The following is a 15094-nucleotide window of genomic DNA, read 5'->3' as shown; positions in this document are numbered from 1 at the left end:
CTGTTGCCTCTTTTCTGAAGTAGAGGAGGGAGGCTTGGGAGGATGGGCCCGGAGGTGGAGGGTGGCTGCTTGGGGAGCAGTCTAGGGTAACAGGAACAGCCCCAGTTGGCAACAGAAGAAAGCTCTTTCAAGGTCAAGTGCTTTTCTTTCAAGTGCTGGCTTGGCTGTTACTTTGGTGTGTGACCTCAGGCAAGTCGCTTTTCCTCTTTTAACCAACAAGTGTCCCCTTGCCTTCCCAGGAATGCTGTGAGGATGGCAGGAGACCGGAGACACAGCAGGGCTTTGCAAGAAGTTGAAAACTGCCCCCCAACATGAGGTACTCTGGGAATATTCAGAACAACTGTGGAGCCCTTACCTCACAGCTTTGGTGAGTTGGGCCTGGCTCTCTGGTGGAGAGACAAGCACGGCAGAGGTAGTTGGGGGCTCCTCGTCTAGAGATAGTCCCAATTCCAGACTCGCAGATGGCTGGAGACCAACGTGCTGAACCTTTGGCTTCTCCCAGGAAGAGCCACCCTTGCCCTGCGGCGCAGCTCTGGATGAGACCCTGGAGCTGGCTCTCCGGGAGGTGCCAGTGGAGGAGGTGGAGGGAATGGAGGCCGGAGGGGATGAGGCGGTGACTTCGCTTTTCTCATCCTCATCTTCAATCACCACCAGGTCCTTGGGCATCTCCTTAAACTGGTACACCAGCCTCTGCCCTTCCACTTTGGCCAGGATGCCTCTTTGGTAGTAATATCTGCGGGACGTGGGGTGGAGAGTGGGGAGTCAGCCCAGGACACACCACCCTCCAGGGCAGGGCATGCAGGGGGCCGCCGAGGCTGGCCAGGGAGCCAGACAGGAGACCACAGGCAAAGGGTAGGGCCAACTCTTAGACTTGGAAGACTTTTTGATGACTCAAAGGGTCCACAAAAAGGGATTTCAAATACCAACCCCCATCCTGCTTTGGGGTAGAGGATGGGGGGCGGGAGAGTGAAGGATGAGAGGGGTGATGATGGGGGGGTTCGGCAGCCCCCCAGCCTGAGATACCAACAGGGGGTAAGTCAGACCTGTCTTCCTGGGTCCCTGACTTGCAGAATGTGAAGGAAGCCCTTCCTGGGGATGGGAGGCCCTAAAATTCTCTTTCCATTCTGAAATGAGAAAAGGCTAGGACAGAAATGCCAGGGGAAGGGGACTGTTCCTCCCTAGTAGGACCTGGGAAATGGGCTGGAGAGCCAGCAGATGGGAGAGTGCCAGGACTTCCCTCCTCAGAAGAGCATCTCAGTGACCTGTCCCAGAGGACCATAACCCAGACAAAGCCCAATCTTTTCTGGGAAAACTGGAGGCCCCTTAGGGACAGGGACTCCTTGGAGAGAAGGAAGAGCATGGCGACTCCACAGGGCAGGGACTCTGTGGTGTGGCCGCTCCTACCTTAGCGCGCGCCCCATCGTCTCGTAGTTCATGTCAGGTTTGTTCTTCTGCTTCCCCCACAGCTTGGACACTGCTTTGGAATCCACCAGCTTGAAGATGCCTTTCTCTCGCTGGGTCCACTTGATGTACTTGGGGCAGGTGTTCCTGTCTTGCAGAAGGGCGAGGAGGAACTCCCACAGGTAGATGGTGCTGCCTGCAGAGTGGCAGGAGGTGAGAGGGATGCCCAGGGCCTCTGGCTCCCTTCCCTCCTAACCTGCCTCCCAGCCATACCTTTGCCGTCCTTTGATTTCTTCCGGATGGGGATGCTGGGGTCAGTGACAGGTGAGGTACTGCGGTTGCCCTTGGTCTTCCGGACTGTGAGGGGAAGGTGAGAGCAGGATGAGGCTGAGCCCAGGGTAAGTGCTGTAGGGCAGGCTCCCCAGTGGGAGGGCCTGAGACCTCACCAAGTTGGGTGCAACAAGGCAGACAAGGAAGAGTCAGGTCGCTGGGGCTGGAGCCCCAGGATCACTCCCCATAGGCACAGCCTTCAGGCACCCATGCCTGCCCAACGGCCCGCCCTCATTTCCATTCCCCAAAGGTAGAGGAGAACACCGCTATGATGTGGGGCAATGGAGCGCTTGCCAATCAGCCACCTTAAGAACAGAATCCACCCTGTCTAATTTTTGAAGCAAAACGGCAGCCTAAAGGCGTGACTCTTGTGTAGATCAGTGTGGCACTGGGCTTGGGTGGCTACACTTACACAGCACAATTGGCCAGCCATTGCCTGAGTAAATCAATAACACTGGGGCTTGGGAAAGCCCAAAGTCCTTTCCCATATATGGTCTCGGCTCTGCAAGCTCTGAGGAGGAAAATAAGCACATGGTACAAAGCAGAGGTGCCCTGAGGGCCAGGGACTGGCCAGGGGGCCAAGCCTGGTGTCCGAAAACCCAGCGCAGGATTCAACCCACTGGGCTCCTGGGCATTTCTGGAAGAGATTACATATCTGCTGGGCAGGCCGGAGTGGCCTGGGAAATGGCAGGCACTGGGCAGGCCAACTGATGGAGCCAGGCTTTCCCAAAGGAAGGACTTTCTGTCCATCCCTGCCCCACCAAACAGCTGAACTCTTCATATGTCTGTGAGCCTCACCCCCACCTTTATGGTCTCCCTGAGCACTCCCTCCTGCCCACCCCCTTGAAGAAACTCTCTCTCTTACTTCTCTTCTTTGATTTTCCAGTCTTCTTGCCACTTTCTTCTCTAGGGACCTTCTCCTCCAGACAATGCTCCTCCTGGTCACCAGTGTCACCAGCCCTGTTCAGGGCATCAGGCTCAGAGACAGGAAACAGGTAGTTGGGCAGAGTGATGGCTGGAGCCGGATCTGGGTCTGGAAGCATTTCGGAGGTGCTGACTGCAAGGAGAGAGGCCTGAGGAGTCTGGGGCCTGGCGCACGGTGGGGGCCTGGTCTCCCAGTGCCAGAGAGAATGATGGGCTCCTGAGGAGAGCGAGGCGCCATTCCCCACAGCCCCAGACACAGGATACACCTGAAAACGCCCCATGTGTCCCACACCATGAGGAGAGGAAACATCTGCAGAGCTGTGGGCACGGACTAGCTCCAATCACGGCAGCCACACGTAGAGCCCACTGCTGCTAGTGGGGAAGTTCCAGGCGACACTCAGGGAAGAGGGCCACCTTGATTTAGTCATTCACTCATTTTACAGGTGGGAAGGGCCTTAGACATCATTTGGCCCGATTCTTCTGCTTTACTTGTGAAGAAGCTGAGACCCAGAGATGGCAGGGCACATGCCCAAGGTCACACAGCCAGTTGGTGCCAGGTACATGTAGGCACTCAGTGAACAGCTGTTGAATCCTGAATATTAGTGACAGAGCTGGGATTAGGGATGCCAGGATTCTGCACTTGTGGCTTCAGGGCTTTCTTTCCCCCACTGTATCCTAGCGCTGCACCCCCTTGGAAAGGGGCAGTTGGGGCCAGGAGTCCTCCTGTGGAGCCACGGCAAATGCCTGAGGGGGTGCAGGGGGGAGGAGCCTGCTTCGAGGGCATAGGAGGACGTAGGGGCCAACCTCCAAGACCAGGGAAGGGATGAGGAGGCGCCAAGCCTGGTACATTTCTCAATAAGCCACACCCTGCACAGTCTTCCTAGGAGCTCAGCAAGAGAGCAGAGGGGCCTGAAAGGTTACCCTGGCCAATATTATTCACCCTTAAAAAGAAAGGAAATTCTAGTGGGGGATGGTAGAGCGCCTGCTTAGCATGCATGAGGTCCTGGGTTCAATCCCCAGTACCTCCATTAAGATAAATAAATAAACAAACCTAATTACCTCCCCCAAAAGTTAAAAAAAAACATTTAAAAAAAGAAGGAAATTAAATGAAGTAAGCCAGTCCCCCGCAAACAAGTACTGTATAATCCTACTTATCTGAGGTCCCTAGAGGAGTCAAAGTCATTGGGACAGAAAGTAGAATGGTGGCTGCCAGGGGCTGAGAGGAGGGGGAATAGGGGGTTAGTGTTTAATGGGGCAGAGTTTCAGTTTTGCAAGATGTAAAGAGTCCTGGAGATGGAGAGTGGTGATGGGTGCACAACATAACAAATGTACTTAACACCACAGAACTGTACACTGAAAAACGGTTAAGGTGGTCAATTTTGTGTTATATGTATTTTACTGAAATTTAAAAATTGGAAAAAAAAGTCACCCTGGCTATCTTTTCCTTGTCTCCAGTGCCCACCTTCCCTCTCCCATTCCAGCCACAGCTCAAGAGCACATTTACATGTACACCTGGATAGGTGTAGGTACGTAAACCTGCGCACATGTGTCCCTGAGAATCCAGTATACCGATGTGATGTTTAAAAATGGAATTTTGTGTTGCCTCGAGTTAAGGAACTGGGGTTCAAACTTACAGATCTGCTTCTCATCCAGGATGTCGTTGGGAGACTCAACATTGAGCAAGACTTCAGTGGTTGACATGGTTTGCGAGTTTGCTTCATTGTCATCTGATGCCAGGTTCCATGGCGGGGAGAAAAGAAAAGTTCCCTCAGGGCATAGGGCAGCGGGTGCAGCTACATCCAGGGCCAGCCCAGAGAACAGTGCTAAGGAGCCCTGGGACAGCTGGGAAGGGACCAGTGCACCTCCCACCCTGATTCTCAACCTTTTCTCTTCACCCACGCCAGCTGGTCTCCTTTCCTCCTTGCCCCACTCCATCTTGGAAGAGCACGCATCCATCTAGAGGGTTTCCTTCTCTGTGGAGTGGTACTACCTTCTGCTTATCCTAATCACCCCATCTAATTTCCCACCATTGGTGGCCTTGCCCTTGGCTTTGTGGAGTCACTAGAAGCCATTGTGGGCAACTGTTCCCTGAAGACAGAACCCCTTTCTCCTCCACACCTTCTCTGCCCAGGAAGGAAACGGACCTGCCAGCAAAAAACTGCCTTCCAGGATCTGATCCTGCGTCATGCACAAGGTCCCGTCCGTTATGATGCCATTGTGAACGTCATCCAGCTCCAGGCCCGAGTACAGATGCAGTAATTCGGGGTATGGCACCTGCTCCACGATCACAGCTGGGAACACCGAGGGGTCTTCCAGCTGTGGAGAAGACAGATACTTGTTTCAATCCCACCCGCTTCCACCAGGAAGCCCTCCCCAACACAATCTGGCCCTTCTTGCAATTCCTAATTCTTGGAGCCCTCAAAGGCTGTCCTTTGCATGGCACAACATTGCTCTGGGTCCAGCCTCACTAGGAGATGCTTTGAGTGGGTTCTTGATTAATAGAGGTGAGTTAGCTCTGTACCACCTGCACTCAACCAAGGGCAGACAGTTTTAACTGGTTGGAGTTATGAGTTAATCCATGGCCAGGGTTAGTGCTCAGACTATGAGAAGGGCTGGGCTCATTCTGAGGCCAGTGGGAAAGGATATGTCAACAGCAAGGGTGAGGGACTCAGCCCACACTCAGGGTTGGGTACCAGGGTTAGGGGCTCAGATTATGAACAGCTTAGGACTCAGTCTGTGGCAATGAAGACAGAAGAACAGAGGCAGTAGAGAGGTAGAAAGTTAAGGGCCTAGTGCCTGCCTGGATGGGGGAGAGGGTTCCAATTTCTGGCTTGATTCAGTGGGTGTGGTGGGACACTGTTCTTGCTAAGGGGGACGCCAAGAGGAGGAGGAGCAGACTTTTGGAGAAGGATAAGGGAGACAGTGTCTGGATATGGTGAATTTGAGTTAGCTTTGAGATATTTAAAACATAGATACCTATCAGGGAGTCAAAAATATGTGTCCAAGAGCTTATCCCTTGGAGTGGATAAAATTATCAGGATGAGAATTTGACCTCCAGAGGACATAGTTGTTCTAAAACCAAACAAAGCTAAAATTTAAAAGAAATGAGTGTGATTTTTTGCAACTGTTTTTGAAAAAATCTTGCATAGTAGGAAACATACCAGAATGTTCATAATAATTACATTTTGGTTGTGGGGCTTTGGGTGATTTTTTTCCCTTTCTACTTCTCTATATTTTCCAAATATTCTTTCATGGGCCTGTTAATTCTTTCTTCATGAGAAAACAATGAGAATGCTCAGTTCTACCTAATGTTCCTGAAGAGTCTAGAAGAATAAAATTCGATTAAACTGCCTTTGGGTTTGGCTGCTGGGCAGTCACCAAGGCCGGGGCAGTTCCAGGGGAGTACTAGTGTCCCAAGACCCATTACAACAGATCTCAGAGAGGACGGACCGAGGCAGGTAGGCAGGTGGGTGTCATGAGTAAGGCCACAGAGTCTAGAGCCAACTGTCCAATACTGTAACCATGAGCACTGGTGACTGTTTAAATGTAAATGGAGGGGGAGGGTACACCTCAGTGGTAGAGTGCTCATCTAGCATCCATGAGGTCCTGGGTTCAATTCCCAGTACTTCCACTAAAAAATTTTTTAATGTAAATGTAAATTTTTTCAAAATTAAAAATTCAGCTCTTCAGTTGCACTAGCCATAGTTCAAGTGCTCCATAGCCACATGGCCCCCATACTGGACAGCGCACATAAAGAACACTTCTAGCATCTCGGAAAATTCTATCGGACTGCACTGGTCTAGAGCCAGACCACCTGGGTTTGAAAACAAGCGTTGCTATTTACTAGCAGTGTGACCTTGGACAAGTTATCTAACCTTTCTGTGCATCAGTTTCCTCATTTATACAATTGGAGTGATCATATCATTGACCCCACAGGGTTGTTTAAATGGATCAATGCACATAAAGCACTTAGGACATGGCCTGGCATAGAGTGGGGTCTCATTGCATGTTTTAGTATCAGGGGCTTCTAGAGACTGGGAATGTTTTATTTCTTAATCTGGGTGGCGAGTTCATGGGTGTTCATTTTATAGTCATTCTTTTAAAAATTATATAAAGTGTATGCACTGTTTTGTATTTATGATGCATTTTGCAACAAAAATTGTTTCCTAAAAAGAGTGAGAAAAGAGGTGAGAAAGTAAACACAGAGGGTGGAGGCCATGCTGTGGAGAAGAAAAGAGCTAAGAAGGTGGTCATATTGAAGGCGGTGGGCAGAAAGGAGCAAAGGTTTTCTCTTAGGGTTGGGGAGAAATGAAGATGTTCTAGGTTGAGGGAACAGTGCTGGGAGGTCTGAAAGATACGAGAGAGAGGAAGTGATGGATGGTTTGAGGTCTGGAAGGTGGCAAGGGAGAAGAGAGTAAGCACTGGGATAGGAGTTACCCTTGGAAGGAAGAGCAATGCTTCTTTCTTCAAGGCTGGCGGGAAGGAAATAAGAACAGGTGATGTTACTGCTAGGGGGAGAAGGGAGGGGAACCGAGGGTTCCCTTGGCCTGAGATTCTCTGTGAATTGGAGGAGAGGCTCGCTGTTGAGGGTGGGGGGAGGGGCAGGTGTGGGGTTGGGAGGTATGAACAGCTTTTATGAAGAGCAGCCTTTATATAGAACAGAAATAATTGCTGAGTGGTCTAGAAACAAGTAAAAAATTACCAGTAGCTTTGAGAACCCAGGTAAGGTTTGATTTTTTTTCCTTCCTTCCACAAGGTGCTGGATAAAACTGAGCCACTTTAGGTAAGAACTAGCTGGACAGAAAGTATCATTTGCTCCAAGCCCACTAGGGGGCAGCCTTTGGCAGGCCACTGGAGATGGGACAAAGTTTCCCATCCTCACAGGGATTTGGGATAGACAGCATCAGAATAAGTCTGGGGTGTCCTTAGAGATAATCCACCTGGATCTCCTCTTGGTGAAGATGGGGAGATGGCAGCCAGATAGGACAGGGGACAGTACTTGCCCAAGTGACACTGTGGCCCAGGGCTCTGGACTCTGAATCTTCCATTCCTTCTACCGTACCTGGCTGCCTCTTCTTCTCCAGTTTGTGGAAGGAGGGTAGTGGAGGGTAGGCACAAATGTGCCAGGACACCATCCAATAGGTACATCCAAGTACCTCAGCGCAGGACAAGATATGGAGAAGTGAGGACCTGAGTGCCAGAACTCTGTCCTATTGTCCAATTTCCTCCCACCAGAAGATCCTATTTCCAGTTTATCCTGAATCTTCAGATCATGGCCAAAAACATGGTTATGGAAGGGCCCATCAACTGGGCTAGAGATATGAGTCTGAAGATGCTGGGTGTTGGACTTCACTCTGTGGGGCCAGCTGGCGGTGCTCAGTCTTGCTATATGGTTGTCCCAGCACCTTTCTCCCTGTGACATTGGGGGTGAAGCCAAGTTCCCAAAAATGCACATGAAGGTCAGTTAGCCTGTGCATTCAGCCCCCGCTGCTGCCTGACTGTGAGCTCAGTGGGTGTACTGAGCAGCCACTGGGCTGGCTCAGGGCCTGCACATGCCCTCTAATCGCACATGGGCAAAACCAGCTCCCTAAATGACTGCCCAGTGACTACAGACTGGCTGCAGGAAACTAGCTGGTGCACAATCTGGCTGGCAAGCAGGCCGAGTGGCCTGAACCTAGTAGGCGCTTGATCGATATTTGCTGACTGGCTAGTGGGCCAGCCGGCTGACTCACTGGCTGTCTGCCTGCCTGTCTGTGTCTATCTGATCGTCCGTGCTGGTGGACCAGGCTGTCCTCTGGGGCCATACCTGGTGGATGTCATCCATCCCGTTGCTTGCAAACTCAAAGATCAGGTCACTGGGCTGCAGGGTAACAGCCATGCTGTCTTCTCAGAGAGCTGACTGCGGGATCCGCAGGGCCCTCTGGAGCTGCAGGGTTTCCCTGATGAAGAGATGCTGTTCAGGTACCCTGGAGCCTAGAGCCTACACCCCGAGCCACAGTAAAATGGGGGATGTAGAGAGCTGGAGTAGGAGGTGGCCTAAGCCAGGTTCAAGGCTGCATGCTGGGCTGGGCTAAGCACAGGAGCAACCTAGGGAGAAGGGAGAGATGAGTAAGTCACCTTCCTTGAGCTCTGTTCCCAGGACAGATAGCCAGAAGAGGGACCGGCCAAAAGGAGAGGACAATGGGAGCAGAAGGGGGAGGGAGAAGAAAAGAGGCAGGTAAAGAAAGGAGGAGGAGGAGAAAGTTAACTGCCTCCAGTGGGCAGTGGCTGTGCCTCAGTGCCAGTCTGGGTCTCCAGCATCTGCACCTCAGTGCCCTGAACATACGCAGCCTCCCTCCCTTCTCCGCACTCCTCTGGAGAAGGAGAGAGATAGAGGGACTTTGGGTTCCCTCCACCCTGAAGATTAATCCCCAGAGGAAGGCCACAGGGGAAACCAGGGCATCCCGTCTGGCCTCATGGATGGAGCAGCAGCATGAAGAATCCTACAATTCCCTTGGCTGGGGGAAGAATCTGTGTGAGGGGGTTGATGTGGGGACATCTAGGTGCCCAGGATGCTCTTCCAGACTCTATCTGGCTCAGTTTCCTTGGGAGTCGGGGCCACTTAGTTCTGAAGGGCAGAGACTAGAGAGGAAGAAATGGCTCACTGCGGGAATGGTCGAAGCCATTGACAGCCTGACCCTGCTGGCGGGGATGGGACTCTCAGACTCAGCCACGCCTCCAGAGAGCCTGGAGACGGAGGGACAGGCGGGTCACAGGCCCTGTGCTCTCGTCACCACCCAGCCACCACTGCCGCCCACTGGAGGACGATGGCCCCTGTGCCATGTGTGGTTTGTGCTCTTGGTTCAGCTTTGCTTTCAGTTTCAGGACTGAACTGTCACCCTGGGAACTTGCGAGGAGAGCCCCAGCTGGGGGAGGGGCTCACGGAACCTTCCCCATCCTCCAGGGCCAGCTCTGGGCCCCCCTTTTCCAGGAAATCTGTCTGCTGCAGCCCACACGTCGTGGTCTCTCCTCTCCCTGAGGCCTCTGGCGCTCACATGGCACCCGAGCCTCCAATTGTTTCCCGTGCTTGCTGCCCTTCTCACGTTGTCTGTGCTGCACCTGGCCTGCCTCCCAAAGCCCTAGCTCCCTGCCCACGTCCCTCCTACCAGCCCGCTCAGCATCTCCACCCCAACACAGAGGCTTCTTCTCCTCCAGGTACCATGGGTTTGGCTCTGAGAGTTCTGCTTGGCGTGCTATCCGTGTGTGTAGGGGTGCTGGGTGCGCCTGGAGAGCTGGCTCCATGCACCATAGGAGGAGCCACACACTTGACCCCTACATCCTCAACACTCCTTGGGCAGTGCTGGGATGGCAAAACCTTCTCCAAGCCCAGAAAGAAATGAGGAACTTCAGAGAGGGGCAAAGGGGAGAAGAGGGAGGGGGACCATGGGTGACCTCCCTGATGACCGCTCTCCCCCACAGGAGACACCCAGGCCTCTCCCACTTCCTTTCCGTTAGCCCACAGGGCTGGCTCCACCCTCTCCCCACCCCCACCCTCACCCCTACACCTTTCCACCCACCCCCAACCAAAAACTTTGAGAAGTCGCTCAACTCAACCTGGCAGGTCTAAGTTTCCCTTTGGGTGAATGAGAGGCTGAGCCCTGCTAGGCCGGACAGGAGGCAGTGAAGAAACCACAGCCCTGGCCTGGCCTGCGTTCCACCACCCCTACTCTGCCCCACCCCCACCCGACCCAACACGTGACCTGGTCCCCTGTGGCCTCCCAGGGAAGCCTCCCAGGGCCATTTATGCTTGGAAGGTCTGTCTCCCCCAGCCAAAGCGCCCCAAGGCCCGCATTCCGCAGTTCCTGCCCTCCCAGCCCCTGGCCATCTGCCCCTAGGAAGCGTTCTCGTACTAATCAAATGAAGGGCGATCACTTTCACCTAATCCCACTTTGTCTAAACATGAAACTCCTGTGTCTGCCCCTCTCCCCTCCAAGGTCATTCCGCCATGGCCCTTCCCTCCAGGTTTGCTCATCTCTTTGGCTTCCCTTCACAGATCAGTATGTCGCGTTTGCAGCCAGTGCTCTCTGCCTGGAGAACTTCTGTGCACCCCCTTCACCTCCCCTATTAGACCGTGCTTCACTGAGGGTAGTGAAGACTGTGTAGGTCATTGATGAAACTTTAGCACCCACCTTGCACCATGCTTGGCATGTGACAGACACTCAATTTGTGTCTGTGGAACAAACGCATGAATGAATGAATGAATGGTTGGTCCTGGCCAGTCAGTAACAGTGAGGTGTGTTTTCTGGCCAGTAAGTATACCCATGTGTACAGTGGGTGTGGGGTGAGTGTCACGTGCCCTAGCTTACAGGAGAGAGAAGTGCGTGTGCTCTGTGCGTGCTCCATCTGTGTATTTTTGCCTTGTAATTGACAACGGGGAGTGGGAGTTCGGGAGGCAGTTCGCTGTGGGTATGCAAACACATGGTAGATACACATATGTTCAGGGTGTGTCCTTGTGTCCCAAGTGTGGGGACATGTGCGTGAGAGTGTCTGTGTGTTAAAGGGCTGCCCTGGTCAGGCCAGCAGAGCCACAAGCTCAGTCGTCGGTTCCTCCTCCTCCAGGCCTGCCTTCGTGAGAGTGAGGATGACAAACCCGAGCTCACGCCAGCTGCAAGAGGCTGTGGTAAAATGTGCTGGGGTGGGGCCCCGGGTTCTGCTGGTGACAGGGCTGCCCTGCTGCCCAGCCCACCACCCCAAACATTCAAACTCCTAATTCTTCCCAGGAAGAGGATGGCAGCAGCAGGATAGGTATGTGGCCCATGGTCCTTGGGATGAGGACCCCTCAGCCCAAGGTCCACTCTGAAGGCAGCCCTGAGCTGTATCGGATGGAACCCTTGGCCATCATAGCAAAGAGGAGAGGTTTGAAATAAAAGAGACAAATCCAATTGCCTTCTTTAGGTGTCAGCATGTCTAGGTGTGTAAATTCAGGACCTGGTTGGTGCAGGTTCCACTGGCTCCAGATTCAGAGTATTGTGAGGCTGCACCCAGCACCCATGGCTGAGCCTGGTTTCTCGTTCTGCCCGAGATCGAGCCTGAAGCTAAGAAGAGGTGTGTGTTTTGGCTGTCCTACTCTCTTGGCCAAAGCAAAGTAAACTCTCCCCTCCCCTCCATGGAACCTTCCAGTCCAGAAAGTTTCACCCTTCCCCCTTCAGATGTTTGAGGATTTGAAAGTGAGAGGTGGGGAGAGGCTCATTTGCATGCTCAGTCACTCTCCCCCAAGTCCCTCAAAATAACCTCCCTCTCCCAGGAACCTGAAACCAAAGAAGCCACCAGCACCGAAGGCCCGCCCTGCTGGAGGCCAGAGGCCCGCACCAGGGGCTCCCCTCCCTGGCTTTCTTACAGATGCCCTGGGACACATATTCAGCAGCCTAGAGCCCTAGACATTGCCTTACGGGTGAGTAGGGAGCCAGGGGAGGTCCACACAGACACTTGGCTCAAGGAATCAGGCACCTGGGAACCATGGTAACCGGTGCTGAATTCCCTCCACCCCGCCCCATCACTGCAGAGATCACAGCTGGCTCCAGTCAAAGTCCACTCCCAGGGTGGCAAGAGCTCCACTCCCTTTGAGGCCACTTCAGTATCCCTGGCTCCCTGGGCCTGTCTTACTTGGGCTGAAAGCAACACCTCTGTGAGAGCATATGGCCCTGGCCACAGTGCGTGAGTGTGTGTGTGTGCGTGTGTGCTGGCGCACCGCAAGAGGGAGTGAGCAAGCGAGGGCGCACACACCCCTGGCCTGCAAATGCACACCTCTGGTTCTCTGTGGTTGTGACTGCATTTCAAAACCAAAATAGCAAAATAGAAGCGGTTTGGGCTGTTCCTGCATCATCACAGCTGGGCCCCCTTCAGACCGACAGACCCTTTCTGGGGCTGTCATTGGAACACGTCAAGCGGTGACCAGCACCCACCCATCTGGGCCTCCTCTACAGGAAACAGCCCCTATGTGAAAGCCACGTCCACAGTCTTCGTGGAGCAACTTTAAATCTACAGATGTTCAGCTGAGTCAATGGCTCTCACAGAAATGCTAATAACACCCGTGGCATTTTCACACACGCCAGGAAACATGGGGGCCAGATGGTCAGCCAGGCCCACAAAGCAGAGTTCTCCAGCTCCTCGTCCCTGCAGAGCCAGTTCTTGCTCCTGAAATACCCCGTCCTCCCTGAAACCTTTCTGGAATTCTCTGGAAAGGAAGTGACAATTTCCTTCATGCCATTTCCCACTCCCTCAACACCCCCTCCCCCACAACCACAAACAAAATGGAAACTACCCCAGGAACAGCTGTACCCTCTACTTAAAAACAGCCCCTCCTCCAGCTAATAGTCATCAAGCAGCAAACTTGTATGCTGCACCACGTGATCAGTGGGGTGTATTTAAGGGACAGACTCAGGGATCCAGAAGTAACCTGTCTGAGGGGTTCCCCTGCCACCTTGGCCCAGTGAGGGCTGGACTCCAATCAACCAGCTGATTCCCCCTCCTTGAGCAAATGCCCAGAAAAGGGGCCCTGGCCACAGCTATTTTGTCAGCCTCTTCTCCTCTATTCCTGCCTTTCCACCACCCCCTCTGTTTGAGATGAAATCAGGAAGAGGGAGGGAAAAAAATAAAGGTTTTGCAAGCTCGGTTGGTTGGGGTTTCTTTGTGCTTATTTACAAGAAACCCAGTTTCCTTCCTTGGCCCTCGGTCACTGCCTGATTCCACAGTAGGGTTTGTCACAACTCTGATGCTGAGGCAGCCCAGAAGTCTTCTCCAACTGCCACTGCCTTTCTCAGCTCCAGTCTTGCCCCTACCTTCCCAGGCCTGAAGCTGGCCCAGTGGAGGGGCAGTTAGGGCTGCAGGAGATGGCAGGCTGCAGGCATAGAGATGTCCCCTCCTCTTTCTCCAGGAGACCCATCAGCCCACCCATGGTGTACGCCGCCGCGGGGAGGTGGGGGGGCGTTGGAGGAGGGAATCCTTCTCCTGGCTGCATCCCAACAAGAGGTGTGACCCCGGAAAAGTCAGCCATCTTTCTGGGCCGTGGTTTCTGTCATCCTTAAGGTGGGTGAGGGCTGAGGGTAATCCAGGCCTAGCAGATGCTCACCAGGGAGTCTCGGGTGAATGGAGATGGTGGTGGGAAAGTGCTTTGAAAATTAAAAAGCACTCATTCAGATGATGAGTTCCAGGTGACCTCCCAGAGAGCAAGGGGGCCTGGAGACCCCATTAAGCCTCCAGAAGTCCCCCATGGCTCAAGAACACAGGGGCTGCAGGCTTCCAGCTGTCGGCTTGGAAGGGACTGGCTCCTCTCCTGGTTTGGGGGCCCTGCAGGAAGGGGCAGGCTGCTGTGGTTGGAGGAGTGCTCCCAGTACCCTGTCCTCACCACCTTCACCCCGCCCCAGCCCTTGGGGTTGTGGTTATGTGGCAAGAAGAGCACTACAGAAGCCCCGATAGGGGATGGGTGGAGGGGGAGGGTTATGACAAAGGGAAGCTATTTCCCCAGCTGCCTTGACTTCCAGGGGCCTTGCCTGAGAAAGCCAAAAGAGCGCCCCCTGGAGGTGCCTACCAGCACCACACCCTCAGGTCTAGTGCTCCAGAGACCAGGAGGCAGAGAGGCATTGAGCTCTTCTAGGGAGTGAAGAACAACTCCGTGATGGGGAGAACATGCTGCAGGAAAGGGGACAAAGCCAAGCCCGGGGTAGCTACTGAACCCCAGCGTGGTGGGCTGCCAGCTCCAGTCTAGGAGAAGAGCCCAGAAGGGGGCTTCCCAGCGAGAAGACCCAGCTTTGCCTTGGGGCTTAGGCAGACGACCTTCTTCCTCCGTGAAAGGAGGACAACCTCCCTAGCTCAAATCATTGTCGTGAAAGGCCAGTGAGTTCATGTAGGTGAAAGCTCTCTGTTATGTCTCCAGTGTGTTTTTAAATTTCCTGGTCGGATTTGTGTCTTTTTGGCAGAGATCACTCATTAAGCATTCAGCAGATCTTTACCTAGATGGACAGGAACAAAGGGAAATGGATGTGGTGGGATGAAATGGAGGCTGAATGGGGACATAACCAAGAATGATCAAACTTATGGTAGAGAGAAGAAAGCGGCTTGACTGTGGGGAGGGGGTGGAGCTGGCGGCGGAGGCAGGGAAATCAGTGGGATAAGTGCAGAGGCCAGGTGGTGGAATTTGAACTTAATATGGAAAGCAACTGGGAGTTACTGTTGATTCTTGAGTAAGGGAGGGGCATAAAGCAAGCAGTTCTTTTAAGATGGGTTTGGTATGAATGTATGAGTAGACGAGATGGAAGGGGACCAGGTGGGGCAGCTGGAACCAAGGAGGTGACTCCCAGAGCCACTCTGAAGGAATAAAATGACAGAGTATGGGGGCCATACAGTAGTTGTAGAGACCGTAAGATTGCAGTCTGTTCTTGCTGTGAGAATGCTAAAAGAGAGA

At 53.3% G+C, this 15094-nt stretch overlaps 1 protein-coding gene across 5 annotated transcripts in view; it reads right to left on the bottom strand.

Annotated features, from left to right (window-relative positions):
- ELF4 (E74 like ETS transcription factor 4) overlaps nucleotides 1-15094 on the bottom strand; it is a 45810-nt gene that overhangs the window by 5266 nt on the left and 25450 nt on the right. For 3 of the 5 annotated variants that reach the window (XM_032475613.1, XM_032475611.1, XM_032475612.1), the window contains exons 2-8: nucleotides 8462-8742; nucleotides 4800-4971; nucleotides 4290-4382; nucleotides 2597-2788; nucleotides 1675-1758; nucleotides 1405-1597; nucleotides 356-733 (exon numbers count right to left, since the gene is read on the bottom strand). In XM_032475613.1, coding sequence (XP_032331504.1) covers nucleotides 356-733; nucleotides 1405-1597; nucleotides 1675-1758; nucleotides 2597-2788; nucleotides 4290-4382; nucleotides 4800-4971; nucleotides 8462-8533 — 1184 coding nt within the window. In that variant the 5' untranslated portion in view covers nucleotides 8534-8742. The remainder of the gene's footprint in view (nucleotides 1-355; nucleotides 734-1404; nucleotides 1598-1674; nucleotides 1759-2596; nucleotides 2789-4289; nucleotides 4383-4799; nucleotides 4972-8461; nucleotides 8743-15094) is intronic. The other 2 variants (XM_032475615.1, XM_032475614.1) reach the window with 1 other exon arrangement.

This window comes from Camelus ferus, chromosome X (assembly GCF_009834535.1).
Source record: "Camelus ferus isolate YT-003-E chromosome X, BCGSAC_Cfer_1.0, whole genome shotgun sequence".
NCBI lineage: Eukaryota > Metazoa > Chordata > Mammalia > Artiodactyla > Camelidae > Camelus > Camelus ferus.
This window is presented reverse-complemented; position numbering and strand designations above follow the sequence as displayed.